The sequence below is a fragment of the Anneissia japonica genome, unplaced genomic scaffold (assembly GCF_011630105.1).
Source record: "Anneissia japonica isolate Jap-2015-1 unplaced genomic scaffold, ASM1163010v1 scaffold288246_len349457_cov184, whole genome shotgun sequence".
Lineage (NCBI taxonomy): Eukaryota > Metazoa > Echinodermata > Crinoidea > Comatulida > Comatulidae > Anneissia > Anneissia japonica.
Window position 1 is genome coordinate 156,142 of NW_022752398.1, and position 16,744 is coordinate 172,885.

The following is a 16,744-nucleotide window of genomic DNA, read 5'->3' on the forward strand; positions in this document are numbered from 1 at the left end:
TTAATATTTTGTATGTGAACAAACAATATGCGTTGTGTACATAAGGTAGACTGATTCATTGCTTCATACACAGGGAGAGCTTGTTCGCAATGTTCCTTGTGAGTTGTGACTTGGTTGTTGCCCCTCCCCCTCCCCTCTCTCTCTGTCTGGAGTAGATTTTTATATTATTTTTAATTGCCAATAACAATATGTAAGACAAGTGTATGTATTTTGTTAATCAAGCTAATCGTTTAATTCATTGTTTAATATTTGTGTTCGTTTTGTAATTTGTGTAACGTGGGTGCACCACCTTTGTGTGTGTCACCAATATAAGTGTGAAATTGTCAAATAAATACTTAGTTATAATAACTAATTTTAGTTAATTTACCAAACGACAAAACACTTGATAATACCATCTCAATTTATTACTGTCATTTTCATTTTATTCATTTGGGAAACACAGAAAAAGAAACAATTAATGTAAGCGTTCTTTAACAATATATTATGAAATATACGCCATTAGGGAGTATTAGAAATGACTAAAGGAGGGAGGGCGTAGGCCAACCGTACGTGTATTAGCAAACTTTTTAATGTTTTTATAAAGCACACAAGAACGGTACTGTATCGTATATAATAAAGCATGCATATTTTAAAGTAGACATAAAGGTAAGATACTAAAATTGGGAGTGTATTACGTTGTTACTTCAAAAACTCCTTATTGGCAGAATGTATAAAAAAATAAACAACTACTTATCAAAAGTAATTTATACAAGGTATATTTTGACAAAGACAGAAAACGATAAGAAATATATAGAACGAATGCTAAATTGCTAAAATAATACAGTACAGTAGTACAAATAGGGTATTTTCTAAAATATCGCTCAATTATGCATACCGGTCTTCTTTTAATTAAACATTAGGCTCTATAAACTAGGCGGATACAATATTTGACGGGATTGCATTGCAGCTAGATTCATGGAAATGTGTTAAGCTAAAACAACATAGGGCGTATTTAAAATATTTAAAAAAATCAATATATTTAAAATAACATGATAATAATTATAACATGATTCTTAATTTTACCAAAGTGTACTATTGCTCCAGCGATATTTCTGGTCTACATACCCACGTTTAACAGCGTGAATTCCTGTAAAGAATTCACGCTGTTGACAAAGATCCGCTGTATGAAACACACACAATACCGTACTCGGACTGGAAAAGCGCTCTACCAGCAGATCAAGTTATAATATCAAATCAAGTTATAAGCTAAGTTTCGTACCAGCTAAAAGTCACATTTGTACACTTCTCCATTACAGTAGACCATTCCCGGTCTGGGAGAAAAAAAAATCATCGGGAGAAAAAAAATCTATGTATTTTTTACAGAATGTAAGACCCTAAAATCGGTAAGCCTTTAAAATTCCTAAATTACTGAACCTTTGAGGGGTTCTGGCCTACTGTTAAATCAGCCTAGGCCTCTTGCAATTTGTCTATTTTATTCTGCCATATGGACCACAATTTCACCGTCTGATGATGCGTCTGAGCTATCTCTTCTGGAAGTCTTTCTTGGTGACCCATTTTCATCGAACCCTTTACCCGAGAGTTTCCTTCGCTTGCTTGTCCTAGCACCATGGGTGCGTTTCAGATGACGACGCATTGACTGAGTGGTGGAAAACCGATCTTCACAAAGAGGACAGACGAATTTCTCATCGGACAAACCCATGGAATAGACACGATATCCTTTATTATCGTCACTTAATCTTCCTTTGTCCGAATCATTTTGATCTTGACAATCACTGACATTCGTGGCTCGACTGGATGGATCTTGAATTGAGTCTTGGTAAGACATTGGTGTCGGTTGGAGGTAGGACGGCTCTGACTCGGGTTTGGTTAATGAAGTCCCGTTGTCTGCTCCACAGCTTACATCATCACTATGTGAAAACTGGATACGATGGAAGCTCTGCATATGCCCACGTAATGCTATATCATCTGGAAACATTGCGTTGCACATAGGACAACAGTTTTCAGGAACACCAGTGTAAGTTCCCCTTTGCAACTGTGTCGTAGAATTTTTTCGAGTAGTTGATTCCGAGATGTCTTTAGTATGATCATCTTGTGGCTGATTATATTGGACTCCGTGCATACGTTGCATATGCTGCTTATAGGTAGGCTCGTCGTTAAAAGCTGCTCTGCAAACGTAACACTTGTAACGTGGAGTTGAAGTGGGTTTATTACTTTTTGTCACATGACTTAACATGTGTTTTTGGACTTGACTTTTCTTCGAAAACAACTTCGTACAATGAGGGCAAGCGAATTGTGTCATTCCGCAGTGGGATTTAAAATGTGCTTTTCTGTGCTCCTTTTTACTGAATCGTTTATCGCATAGTGGACATTGGAATGGGGTTTGACTACTATGTATTGCCATATGAAGTGTCAGATGTTTAACGAGACCAAATATTTTGTTACATTCAGTGCATGAGTAACCCTTTGACTGGTTGTGTTGTCGCATGTGATTTTGTAGGGTGGTGGCACATGAGAAAGTTTTGTCACATTTTGGGCATTTTAATGACTTTTTACTACGAACAAGCTCAGCCTCAGTATGCGACTGAAAGTAGTGCTGTTGCATTGCTAGAGTATTGAGAAACACTTCTGGACATAAAGGACATCTACATACGCGCTCTTTGGCAGTGTGGGTTTTCATGTGGCTGTAAAGGTTCGATCTGGATATGAATTGTCGTCCACATTCGTAGCAGCGGTATTCTTCACGCAGTCGACCATTTTCAAAGTGATGGTAGCTTGCCACATGATTCATTAATTCAGCCGAAAAGAAGAAGGTCTGACTACAAAGGTCACATTTATGGTCACGCCCATCAATACCATGTTCAATCGCGTGCGCTTGGATATCCATGGCAAAAATGAACTTGCCATCACATTTTGGGCACTCGTAGTTCTTATCCGTAAAAGTGTGGTCGATTAAATGACACTGCAACTTTGCAGGAGAATCGAAGACTTCTTTACAGAGTTTACACTCATGATAAATACCTTCTGCTAACATGTGTGACGTCACGTGCGCGTGTATTTCACCCTCTGATGCAAATGTTTTTTGGCATTTGATGCATTGATAAGTCTTTTTCTTGACTTCTTCGTGAACTGATGCATGTTGTGACAGTTCTGCTTCGCTTTCAAACTTCACATTACAATGACAACATCGAAATTGGCCAGGTTTTGTTGTAGTACTTCCTACAGCGGGTCTCGAAATCTCATTTGGATACTGTGTATCCAATGAAATGCATTTCAGGCAGACCGGTGACTCGTCGTTGTTTGTTGGCCTGAAATTTTCACCACACATAACACAATTTTGCGGTTTGGAATCATCTGAAGAAGATGTTTGGAAATGAAAATGGGCGTGGATTCGAAGATTTCGTATTGATGTTAGATGTAGCATACACACTACACAATAATATGAGGCTTCTTCACCAGCAATATACTGTTTATGTTTTTTCGAATGGTAGACCAGATCGTTTTCTCCGAGAATAGCATTGCGACAGAACATACAAACGATACCTGATGTTTGAGAGGTTGATTTGAGAACTTTCAACAGGGTATTATTTGCATTGGATTTGAGCATGTGTAAACCTTGACCATTGTCATAATAACTGCTACTGGCACCAGGTGATGAGATTGGAGTCTGTAAATCAGGTGTCAACCTCCTGGACTTTATGTCGTGTTCTTTAGCGTGGTGACGTTCAAGTAGTGTTTTCAGTGGAAACTTCTCGTCGCAGATTTGGCAGATAAAACAACCCTCTTCACCATCGTCACTACTCTGGTGCGGAGACTTCTTAAGTTGCCTTGGTGAATCTAAACATGGGGCATTAACAGATTTGATAACTGGTGGTTGTGCAGGCTCATGTGGAGATTTAGAGGATATCCCGTATAACGGAACGGTGGGACTCAAGACGTTTTTATGCATTGACTTCATATGCACATCAAGGCTTGGGGCCTCATTATAGGTCGCATTGCAGTATGGGCAACGATAAATGAGGTTGTGCGTACTTAAGTGGGACTGAAGCTGGAGTGTTGAAGTGAAGATAAGTCCACAAACGTTACATCGTTGGCCGACTTTCACATGCTGCATCCGGACGTGCATAAAAAGATCTTCTTCAAGGCGGTAGACAACGCCACATTGACTGCAGCTGTACAGTCTACACTCGTTGCTGTGTTTAACGGCGAAATGAACTTGAATAGTAACTTTGGAGTCAAATACCTCCTTACAAAGGGCACACTTGTACAGATGATGAGCATGAATCTCAAAAAGATGCTTTTGAAGTTCATCGGGTTTTTTGAAGGACTTCCCACAATCTCGACAAACGTATTCCGAAGTGACAACTTTGAAGTGGTTAACAGCGTGAACCATGAGTTGTGATTCACTTTTGAATTCATTTCGACAGCTAGGGCACGAATAATAACTCTCATTAGCAGCGTCTTCAGAAGAAGCTGGTTCCTGGTTCGCACCATCTAACGTGGACGCTACTTCTCCAGCTGTCACTAAATTGTGGTCGTTCTTTAAGTGATTTGTGAGGTCTTCCTGTGTGTTGAAATATAATTTGCAGTCAGTTTCTGGACACAGATGCATTGATGGTCGATTACTCTTGTGATAAACTTCTATGTGCAGCTGCAGCTGTTCTATGGAATCAAATAGGTTCTGTTTGATGCAATAAGGGCAAGGATATCGCATTTTGTTAAGACTTTCGGTGTGTGTACGATTGATATGTGTTCTTAACACCTCCTCACTTTGGTAACTTTTTGTACAATGCGGACAGTTAAATGTGTTTTGCTCCTTTGTACTTGAACTATCAGTACCATGTGATTGCGATATATGCTCTTTGAGAGAACGATCTGATGGGAATGATACACGACACTGACTGCACATGAAACGGCCGCCAGGATGCCAGGACTGAATGTTTTCTTGAGATGGATGACTGCTGCTCATGTGAGCTTGCAATGCGTCGCTGCTTACGAAAGTAATTCGACAAAAGATACAAGTATTATGCGACAGATTCTCAACATCTGTTGCAATCGTTGTGCTACCGTCTGGATGCATTGATGATAAGTGTTCTCTTAAATTGTACAAGCTGTGATACTCATTCCCACAGTGAAGACATGAGTACACGTGCATGTAACCCGATTGGTGTTCACTCTTCTGATGCTTGAGCAAAGCTTGCTCGTTTTCAAACAACATCTCCGGGCATATGGGACACTTGAACTCCAGTTCGCCTTCGTGGTTAGTACCCTCATCTAGAACACTAGCAGATACCTTAGTGTGTTCATCTTTGACGTGTTTTTCCTTTTCAATTGCGCTAGGGAATGCTTCATTACAATCTCCACATTTCCATAATTTCTGAGCTTTTGTCTCCTGGTACACAATATCCTGTACACCGACGGATAGAGCGTACTTATGGCAAGTCTGATAGTGCGAAGTGAGTGTTGCTAATGTATCAAACACACGGTTACAAATAGTGCACTGGAACTGCTTAGTTGTTCCATGAGTTCGAATGTGAATTTTTAGGTGATCGCTGCGAGCAAAGCAAGTATTACACTCTGAACATTGGTACTTTTTGTCACCAGTATGTAGTTTAATGTGTCTATCTCTACTACGTTTGTGCTTAAACAAGCGGCTACAATAATCGCACCGGAATGGCATTTTGTCACTGTGTATCTGCTCATGACGTTTCAAGTAGCTCAGCCGGCAAAATGTTTTGTTGCAGAACTGACATTGATAGGCACCGCCTTCCACACTCATTGGAGAGTCCTCGCTATCCATATTCTGTTCTGTAAATAGTAACAAAACACCAATCAGAATATGCTCTAATATATATACAGTATTGAACTTTTAATATGTTTTTATATTAATTTAAGTAAAACAAAACTATTATTAACATTATATATTTTTACGCTCGGTAACCGAGGAATTAAAGGTTAGTGAACATAGTTATGCTTTTAATTAGCATTGTGTTTAATAGGCAGATGTTGAAACACCGCGACTTATTGTTTTGGGATTTCATTGTAATTTCGGCGTTTAGCACCATTTCCTCTGTTGCATGTACCCCGTTTAGGCAGCTGTATGTAAACGAAAATAAGAACAGCGGAGCAGCGCATGACTTGATTGGCGATAACACGACGAAATGTGACAGTTGAAGCCCGGATTCGAGCTTCTGTGCATTCGTAGTAAACCTCCAGATAAAAGTTTACGACGCAACTGGCATACTTGGTACATGTAGTAGTGGCAACAGGAAAATTCCTAAGCCTCAATATTATAAGAATGTAATTCTCATCAAGGCTTATATTTTATTATTAAGTTGTTGTACTGTCAGCTCCTAGATAAGGAGTCGATGTTTTAGGCGATGCATTGTCAGATAGCCATTTGTTTTAAAATCTCAAGGTATAGGTAGGCCACATGTGGATTATGGAAAAGGAAAGTGAAAACAAATTTAATTTAAACAATCCAATCAATGACCTTCAAAATGAATGCTAATATCAGCTTTGAATTGATGTATCGAATTTAAAATTTCAATTAACGGCAAAATAGTTAAAAGGCAGAAACTTACCACTGATTATTACTGTAGAACAATCGGTGTTACGGTGATCCATGAACGTAGAAAGGTCGGCAAAAACACTGCCGCATGTGTCACAATTATACATTTCTTGCTCGTCATCTTCATCTATGACGTCATTTCCAACATCCATCTCCTCGTCTTCTCCAGCCTGGTTGGCACCATGCTCTTCCTTTGTAAAAACAGGGCCTAGATTGGCAACTGTGTTATCATCTGGTGAACAAAATATTTAAATAGAAAATGGACATATCAAAATTATTCGTACTGTATATTTTTGCAGACCACAATACAAGCCCTCGCTGAATATTAAATCATTATCATCATCATCTTATCATAATATAACGGCTAGGCTTACTCGGTATACGAAAGAGCACACTCAAAATTCTACATTATTGATTATCTAGACACGAAAATTACTGAACCCGACGGTAAAAAATTAAATAACTATATAGACCTACCTTCAAAGACATTCCTTTCATCTGGTAGAGAACTATTGCCATTGATGAATTCTTCCTCCCATGCATCTACCAAAAGATAAACGAAACCATCATAAAAAGAAAGTTATAAAAATGTATTTGTAGGTGACCACTATTTTAGTCAACTATTTCTTCTGTCTATTTTGGAAAATGCATTATTTTGTCTCAAAAGTATCTAGCTTGTGAGGTAGTATCTTGTTTCAAATGCTTGAATGTTGTTTAACTTTTATTGTGATGCAATCAGATTGAATTCGATACGCTGAAGGAAGTTTAGCTGCCCATAATTCTAACGATCTCTTTCATTTTGTAAATTTGTATTTTTGTCTATTTTATGTAATGCGCATTTGAATTTTTTTAAATGGAATTTGTGCAATATAAATTAATATTATTTATAATTATCTTGAGTATAATACAATAGAGTTATTAATTAGTGAGAATAACTCCATGGTAAGAATGGCCCGGAAAAAAATGGCCCAGGAAAAAACAGCCCCTGAAAAAATGGCCCCGATAAAAATGTCCCTAGTAAAAATGGCCCCAAATGACAAGTAGGTAAAAATGGCCCCAATGAAAAAATTCAGTAGTAGAAATGATATTTTTTTTAAATCTTCAAATATTTAAATACTGTAATAAGCAAGAATTGAATTAATAACCAATATATTTACACAACAGATGCAAATAATGTACAGTACTGAGAGATTATCAGAAAACAACGGCCATTGAACATTTTTTGATAGTTGAAATAAGTTTTGAAAATGTTATTCCACTAACAAAGTAGAGGAATGACATACATACAGTACTTCAACTACCAAAATATGCAACTCATAGATAACCACAAAATTCACTTTTGTTAAGTCTCAAATGAAATAACATTACATGTTATAAACAGTGCAAATAAACAGTAGTTAAAGCATGTGGATCAATTGTGTGTTTAAATGACAAGTTCATGTATGGGAAAAGAGAGGTTCACAAATGTTCTGCTTAGAGTTACTTCAAAGAAGTATTTGTTAATCAAATATTGTTTTTAAAGTAAACTGAATAATTAGGAATACATTCATTTAAGCAACTTATTTAATTGCATACTTGGGTTCTACTCCCCGCCAAGTAAATTTAAGTGCCTAAAACTATACCAAATAACGTAAATTGAGATAGGCCTACTATATTATATACATAGTTATGTAAATATGGAAATTATGCTAAGAATTAAAATGGCGTGTAATTGTGAGGGTAATGTAATTATGATAGGATCAAATGGTATTGCTAATTCCCAAAAACCTCCTAAAACACACTGTAGAAAACCAAACAATTCAATTGTGATTGACTTACTTTACTTACTCAATAAGAAAATTAAATATTTATAAGAACCTATTTTTTGGTTAAAAGGTTGATTTTTTTGTGAAAAATTACTTGCAAATACACCACAATCCTACAAACACACTGAACTCTCTGTTTCTAAAAAAAATAATAATAATTTGATGTTCATATAAACTCATTGTTTGTGGGGTTTACCAATACCCGGACTGAATTTCTGGAAAATTGTGATTCCGCTCCCTTGAAATTGGCCACAAATAAACTATTTTAGTATTAATAAATGCATGATTTATGTTGATTTATTGATTATGTTGTTGCTATTTTTTAACATTTAAATGAAAAAAAAAAAAAAAAAGTATTATTCATGGCTTTTTATTTTATCTTTGAATATTTTATCGTTGAATATGTAATTTCTGCAAATAGTAAAATGTAAATGGCGATTTATTTGATGTTAGATTCCTTTTAAAAACTAAATTATTTCAGTTTAAAAAAATGCATATAATGATTTTTAAAAAATCAGTTTTAATACAGAACGGCGCTTTGAGACGTAGAAAGACCTGGGCCTAAATGCCGAAAAGAAGGTATAGTAATTATATGGCATACGACAATGTTTTGATTACACGCGAATGTTACTATTATAATGACGTAGCATTGTGTCTCTTGGGAAGAGGCCGTGGCCAGTGATGGCCGTCAAACTATTGGCATTTGCTTGCCCATGATCACGCGTCTCTCGGCAGGAAAATTCCATATGAACATCCATCAAATGTACATACGAACTTGAAGCTGTGCATTGACCCCTATCGGAAATCAGCATATTACAATATGTGTTAGTATAGTCATTTTTAATTTATTCTAGTAGTTTCAAAATAACACTCGGACACGACAGCAGATGTTGTGATCTTGTGCCGACATTAATCTGGTACATCAAAAGTTTGCTTATTATAATAATAGGCCTACTTTCAGTAGCTAATGTTACACATTTTATAGCTCAATGTTTGCACCAGTCGTAAACAAATGTTTAATTGTCATTGGATGTTATTGTATGTACGGGATAGATTAGGACAATAAATCCAATCAGACTAGAACTTGGTGACTGATGTAACAATCATAGGCGTAGATCCCGGGGGGATGGGGGATATATCCCCCCCCCCAATATTTGACAAGGGGGGGGGATTGTCCATTTTATCACCCCCCCCCCAATATTTTGACTATGTATGGGATAAATTGGAGTTTTACACACTTCAAAAGACTGTCACAGAAATAATTTGCACTGTTAAATTTGCGCTTACAAAGATGAAAATTAGCATAATGTATTAATGTTGATAACAAAATTATTTTATCTGGTACCAATCTAAGCTCTTCTTTCCTTAGATGTTAGATGTGCTTGCAAAGAGAGCCACATTTCACACTCAAGGGTGTGTACAACATCGGTATGTTATGGCAATTCCAAGAATGTTTAAGTTTATATCGGTTGATGAGGAATTTATTGATTAGGCCTATAATAGCAAATTGCATCAATTTATTTTGCAAAAACAAGAATTCCAGCTTCGGGGGGGGGGGGCACATCCCCTGTCCGCACAAGGACACATTCGCGCCAACACCAGGCGCGTAACAGGGTCTTGGGTATTTATTTTCCCGGTTGGTAATTTACCATACCCAAACCACTCCCCATATAAAAATCAATACGACATAGGGCTTATCTTATTTATAATATAGGCCACACACGTGTGTTTAAAACTAAATATAAGCATTTTTATCATGGTTTTATTTATTACAAACATATCCTTTCACCATCAATACATATTGAGGCCCTTCTTTTTGGTTAAAACGATCTATCTTAAATTTGTCTTTCTTGGGTTTGGGACTATTATTAGGCTTAAGTGTTTAAATAACTTAAAAGGATAAACCTAAAAAAGGCCTAAAAAATATTTTTGTATTTTTAATTCTAATTTCGTCGGAATTGATGAAAACTCCCTAAAATGTGCAATTTATAGAGGAAATTGACCTACCGTAACAAGAAATACGAGCAAAGAATTTAAGAATTTTAGGCACTTTCAGAGGATGCATTTGTCAAGTGGTGGGGAAAGACTTTCCAAAGATGGATATTTTTCCTTGTCCCCCGGTTATTTTAAATCTAGTTTCGTTGGAATTGATCCAAACTCCCTAAAATGTGCAATTTCTCGAGGAAATTGACCCATGCTAACAAGCAATGCGCGCGAAGCGCGCGAAATTTGGGGTTCTTTAGGCACTTTCAGGGGATGAAAAGGGCATTTATAAAGGGGTGGGGAAGATTTTTCAAAGATAGATATTTTCCCCTTGTCCCCCAGCGGTTAAGCCATCGGGCAGCATAGATCAAAAGAGTTATGACAGTTTTTTTGAAGTGGAGAAGGGTTGCAGGGTGTTGTGAGTTTGGTCATTATGACATCTTCCTTTCTTATCTTTATTTTTCTCTTCTCTTTTCCTTTTTCTTTCCTTTTCTTTTTTTCTTCTTTCTCTTTTCCTTTTTCTTTCCTTTTCTTTTTTTCTTCTTTCTCTTTCCCTCCCTCTCCCCTCTTTTTTTCTCTTAATATTACCCAGCCCGGTACGACGGCTTGGTCAGCCCGGTAAAAACCGTCAGGGGAGGGGCAGTTTCCCCCCGCCTGTTACGACACTGGCTAACACGCCAATCACCCCCCCCCCCAATGAAAAAAACTTTTCTACGCCACTGGTAAAAATAGCCACTACTAAGAATATTACGAGTTTATTTTTTTATTTTAAATTCCACATCAACTTTCGAAAGAGAAACCTTCCATCAAATTGACAAAATATCAATTTAGGCCTATAGGCCTAGGACTATTGCACAGGTATAAAAACAAGCACTAGGTTTGAAACATTACAGGCCTACACTGTAGTACATTGAAATTAAATATTACCACTTACACGATAAATTCAACGTAAGGACATGATGTGACTTAAATATACAGATAAGCTTAATAACACAATGAAAATGTCGACAAATTCTGGTAACAGGCCATAAGCAGTGTCATATTGATACCAATGGATAGTGACGTGATCGTACTACAGTATAATAAAATTATCGGAAAACTGAAAACTTTCAGAACGTGTTTTTTTTTGCACAAAACCAATATGATGCTGAATATATATTTAACGCTAATGGTTGAGACACTTCATTTTCCGTCAATATCACACCTTCCGACGGGCGATAGGATATGGGGCCTAATCATTCTTTATTGGTCTCATTCAAATTGGAAATCGGAATTTCGGGAAGGGCCCCTGGTGACCAGCGGCAGCCACAATGCAGCGCCACCCGACTTAACCACAACGGATATACGGATACAAACATTGTCTTTCACCCGCCTAACTCTCAATATGGGGGTTATTGGAGTAGCCAAGCTATCAGACTTTAATTAAAACCCAACGCTATCTGGGTTTGAACCGGGTCTTCAGCACAAGATGCAGGAAAATTTCTGTGCAAGCAATTTTAAAGGTCATATTGCTAGCAAGAATTGCTCCATGCAAAAGCTAACCATGGCGGGACATCAACCAATGATGATGATGAGGAGGGTAATTTCAGTAATTGTTGTTCATAGGCGGCGCTCTTCAAACCGATCGCCTGATAACCAACATTTATTTATTTCACACGATTTCAGACATTCCGTGTACACTTTAGTAAACTCAATTTTGGCTTATGATTCATCCGTAGACTTAATTTACTGTGCGTAAATTACTATAAACATTAATGGATAAATTCTTTTTCGACAATGTAATATTAAATTAAACTGCAAAGTAAATCCTCATAATTATCGCCTTAATTATATCATCAGTATCATAAAAAATGAAAGGAGTGGATCAGGTCTATAGCTGAAAACAAAACAACATTAAGAAGGGGAGTTCGAACAAAAAGGATGAGGAATCAGTATGAAAGAAGCTTTCATAAAAACACGATCGTTAAAAATGTTTCTTCGGGCGAGTGACGCTAACCTTCTTTGGCGCAGCACGAAACTTAAAGCCTTTGAGATTCCTACGGTTTAGTCAAATTGACTTGACTAGCAAGGGGTAACAGCATTAGTGCAATAACGAAGGCAGGTACATTGATTGCATTATCTTCTATCCATACCCCGGTAGGATAGGAAAGGAGCTCTGACAGCCGTCAAACGACGGGTGGCGGGTGTGATACTCGTGAAATCAAGTTCCCCGTCGCTAGCCGACAACTCATTACTGATGCACATTTTAAAAATAATTAGATGGTGCCATGCTGTTCTTGCCGGGGGGTTGCTGTTTCTGGCGAATATCATGATTTTTTTTTTGTGAAAAGGCGCTCAAAGTGAGTGATTTTACGCATATCACAAACAAAGCCCATGTGATGCAAAAAAAATTGTCTTTTTGGCCTATTTTCCAATTTTATTTAATGAAGGGAGGGCAGGTAAGTGCATTATATTTTATTAGAATGCCCATAAAAGAATATTTATGTCTATGGGCAACGTTGGATATAGAACTCAAACTATTTTGTATTTTTACTTTTAGTTTTTAGTTGATGAGTTATAAATATAATTGGCCACAGGTTACAATATTTTTACTTTCGTTTTAATTTTTAAACTTAAAAGATACGAAGCCTTTAGGCCTACCAATTAAACATTTGTGACATGAAAACTAATATCGAGATAATCGTAGTTTGTCAAACGTTAATAAACGCAGCCCTGTATGGTCATGCAGGATTATTAGATATTTTAAAGATGTTTGAACGCAACATAATTTCTAAAGCAACAAGATTGTAGTAAATTCTCGCATGAACACAGTACTAAGTCATTAAAAGGAAATAAGGCGTGAGCATTTAAACGTGTCAGTTCGAGGGGGATTTCAGGGTTCCTACGTTCCCCCTGGGACCACATTATAAAACAAAGAGAATGATTAGCAGATGGAGGGGGAATTACACCATTCGCCTGTGGAATAAACGCATATCGACAGAGGTCCGCTAAATTACAGGCCTTAAGCGTGACTCGCAAAATTGTAAAAACACCTACAGTACTTTCATTTTCTCTGTCAAAAACAAAGACTAACAAACATGAAGGGACATTATCAACAAATGCTCAAATGTCCATTAAAACGTATTGTGATAGCGGTGCCCATTACACCGAGCATCGACGAATTAAACACCATCTCCAAAAGAAATACTTTTGCATTTGCATTCGTTACATGAATCAATCGAAAATTCTATCCTCTGTACGAACCAATACAAAAAAAAAAAACCATTTGAGCACATCTATATTATTACTATTAAAAATAGCAAAAACACAACATCCTTGCAATTCCGAGATTCCTCTAATTCGAGACCAATTTTTCAAAAACTACATAACAATCTTTTTACACAAACTTACTGTATTGGGAACTGAACCCGGGACCACCCCAAAATTTACCAATGGTGGTCTCGACATGGAGGGCGAACTGTACTATTTTTATATTGCCATTACAGTAAGTGAATGTTATTTGCGATCCAGTATTTTAATTAGGACCCCTTCCCTTTATTCTACTGTCTATTTAAAGAACAAAGGTTTTTAGGCTTTTTTACTCACCTGTTCAGCAAAAACGATGTATTCTGTCATAAACTTATAAGTTGTAAATATAACCTTGTATATTAAGATCATAAACTATATATATATATATATATATATATATATATATATATATATATATATATATATATATATAAATTTCTATAGGCCTATATGAATATCATGATTATTGTCATTTTATTTATCATGATTAGCATCATTATAATTATTTTATCATTATTATTACAGTATATTATTAGGCCTAATTATTATTATTAGGTAAATGTAAATGTAAATGTTATTATCATCACTGAATTATGCTATTGTAAATATTACTGTTATTGTTGCTATTTCATTATTTTTTAAATTATTATTTTATTATTGATAATATTATTATTACTTTTAATACATTACTACCTTACTAATTATTATTACTTAGCTCAAATAGTAGGTCTATTACCTTAAATATTTACTAGTGATTATCATTATTATTAATATTATTATAGATAATAATTGTATCATTTATATTACTGTTACTGTAAAAGTATTCTTATTGTTTACCCCTCCGAGAAATAAAATGGGGTATCAAATAACAAAACATGCTTTTTTTTCTAGTCCGGTCCACATAAATGTTGTTTTTATATTTACTTTGTAACTTTCTGTTATATAATGTTGTGGCATTGATGGAAATATATGTTGTTTATCATTATCATTAAATTCTTATTTTCATCATCATCGTCCGTCATCATCATCATCGTCGTCGTTGTTGCTGTTGTTGTTTTTGTTGTTATTATTATCATTATCATTGCCAATTCTATTTACACCAACAATTATATAGGTTACACGTTCGCGTTAACAGCTCAGGTAGGGCTTATCGTATATAAGCATGTGTAGCACGTGTATCATGCTGTATGATTGTGCACATACGTGTAGGGCTCGTTACAGGGATATATCATGGACTAAAGTAATACTATTAATTTTTCCATGTTTATTTTTAGGCCTGAGAATAGAGCAATAAAGTGTCCAGTCAAGACCACAAGTGGTGACATATATTCAATTCTTTTGGCTTTGGTGTAATTATTCATTTCATAAGGCTCCTAAAATAAACGCGGCATACACCCTCATTAAAAACTACCGAATAATAATATATCTTCATTATTTTTAAACAGATTGAATAATGCATGCTATAGACTAATATTACAATTCATAAATGTTATAATCAGCAAATCTCACAAAAAAATATTAAGGTAATTATATGTTTATATCTTTCTATGAATAATTACCGTACCGAGGCCTGTAAAATGGTAAACTACTGCATTATTACAATACATTTATACATTTTCTCCATGATAATACTGTCTCTGCCGTGCAGCATTTACGGTTGCTAACATACTATATTGCGCTGTGTTTAGAAACAGATCTATAAGGAATTTCGTTAGCGTCGAAGACCTTCTTTACTTCAGGTTGTTTTGCTTGATTTCGTCGCTTTCGCTCGCTTGTTCAGCACTCCCGTGGGCTTCGCTACGCTTCCAATTAAAGCCATTTCGATTCCCCAGTGACCCACTTGTCTCCAAATTGACGTCGCTATCACCAAGCGATTGTTGAGAAAGCTCTGTGCCACCTCCCAGGGGAGAGAGTAAATCCTCCGGGGTCCGCGTCGAACGCGCAAGCAAATGTTATTGGCTGTTTGAATGAGTGCTTTCAATATTACATCGTCGCCCAGGGATTTTGTCAAGGATTTTGCCAGCGGCCGGAGGGAGCTGTAAGGCCCAAATCTAAATCATCGCAAATACCATTTCATAAAACACAGGGCCTCGTGAGGGATGGTTTATATGATTTTTGTCTGAAGATTGCCGAATCAATGGGGGATTTGGGAAATCCACAACCATCGCTTCTCATCGTCTTTGCCGTCGTCTATAATATGATTTATATCTGTATATTTTGTTGAGGCGGGTTGGGTACTGTATCATACTACTAAGTGTATAGGTAATATCATTAGGCGATGCTAAAACGGAGGAAAATGGCGGATAGCATTTTAAAACGCAAGTGTCAAAGTGTTAGAAGGAATTTTGATAAGTAAATGCAATGCGTGTTCGAACTGAAGTAAAACTATATAATTCATGTTACACGCTGACTAAGAAAATATGCACAATTGGTTAATAAAAAGTAAACGTATCAATTGATAAAGGACAACAAGAATATAAATAGGCCTTTATCCCGACTATTTTACGTTAAATTTCTATTGAATATTAATACTCAGGAAAAATAAAATACATTTTTAAAGGAACTTCAATGACGTAGTAACATATTATGTATTCTATTGACGTAATGCCTCATTCAGTGAACAGATTGATATTGTTTCTAACAATTAATATTGTTTCGAACTATTGTTGGTATATCAGGGAATTCATACTCACCAAGTTTAACGTACTTATGAAATGTGAAAAAGCTAGAAGAGTGACCATTTCAGGTCAAATTCTTACTATAGATCAGTGAAAGTTTGTTGATTTAAGAGTCGAACAATGGGGTGGGGAGACAACATGTTAACTGATCACAAAAACATACAGTATAGGCCCATTATGTTAGTGAATGGACACTGCTGGTGATTATGTCTCATACGGTTGGGAAGAGTATTGAGGCAAATTCAAATGATAATTATCCCCTCCCCCCCCCCCCGACTATCAAAAACTTAAATTATTTATATTTTAGGCGCAACTATGTCACCGATTCAAATTTAAATAAAAGTTACTTTTATGTCATATATATATATATATATATAGTGTTTTTTACCATTAAAAGTTACGGCTACTCTACACTTTTGCTT

General features: G+C 36.2%; 1 protein-coding gene across 1 annotated transcript in view; it reads right to left on the reverse strand.

Moving 5' to 3' along the window:
- Positions 1–396: 396 nt before the first annotated feature.
- LOC117122302 (zinc finger protein 423-like) overlaps positions 397–16,744 on the reverse strand; it is a 24,288-nt gene continuing 7,940 nt past the window's right edge. The window contains exons 2-4 of the mRNA XM_033267848.1: positions 7,046–7,111; positions 6,582–6,800; positions 397–5,805 (exon numbers count right to left, since the gene is read on the reverse strand). Coding sequence (XP_033123739.1) covers positions 1,472–5,805; positions 6,582–6,800; positions 7,046–7,111 — 4,619 coding nt within the window. The 3' untranslated portion in view covers positions 397–1,471. The remainder of the gene's footprint in view (positions 5,806–6,581; positions 6,801–7,045; positions 7,112–16,744) is intronic.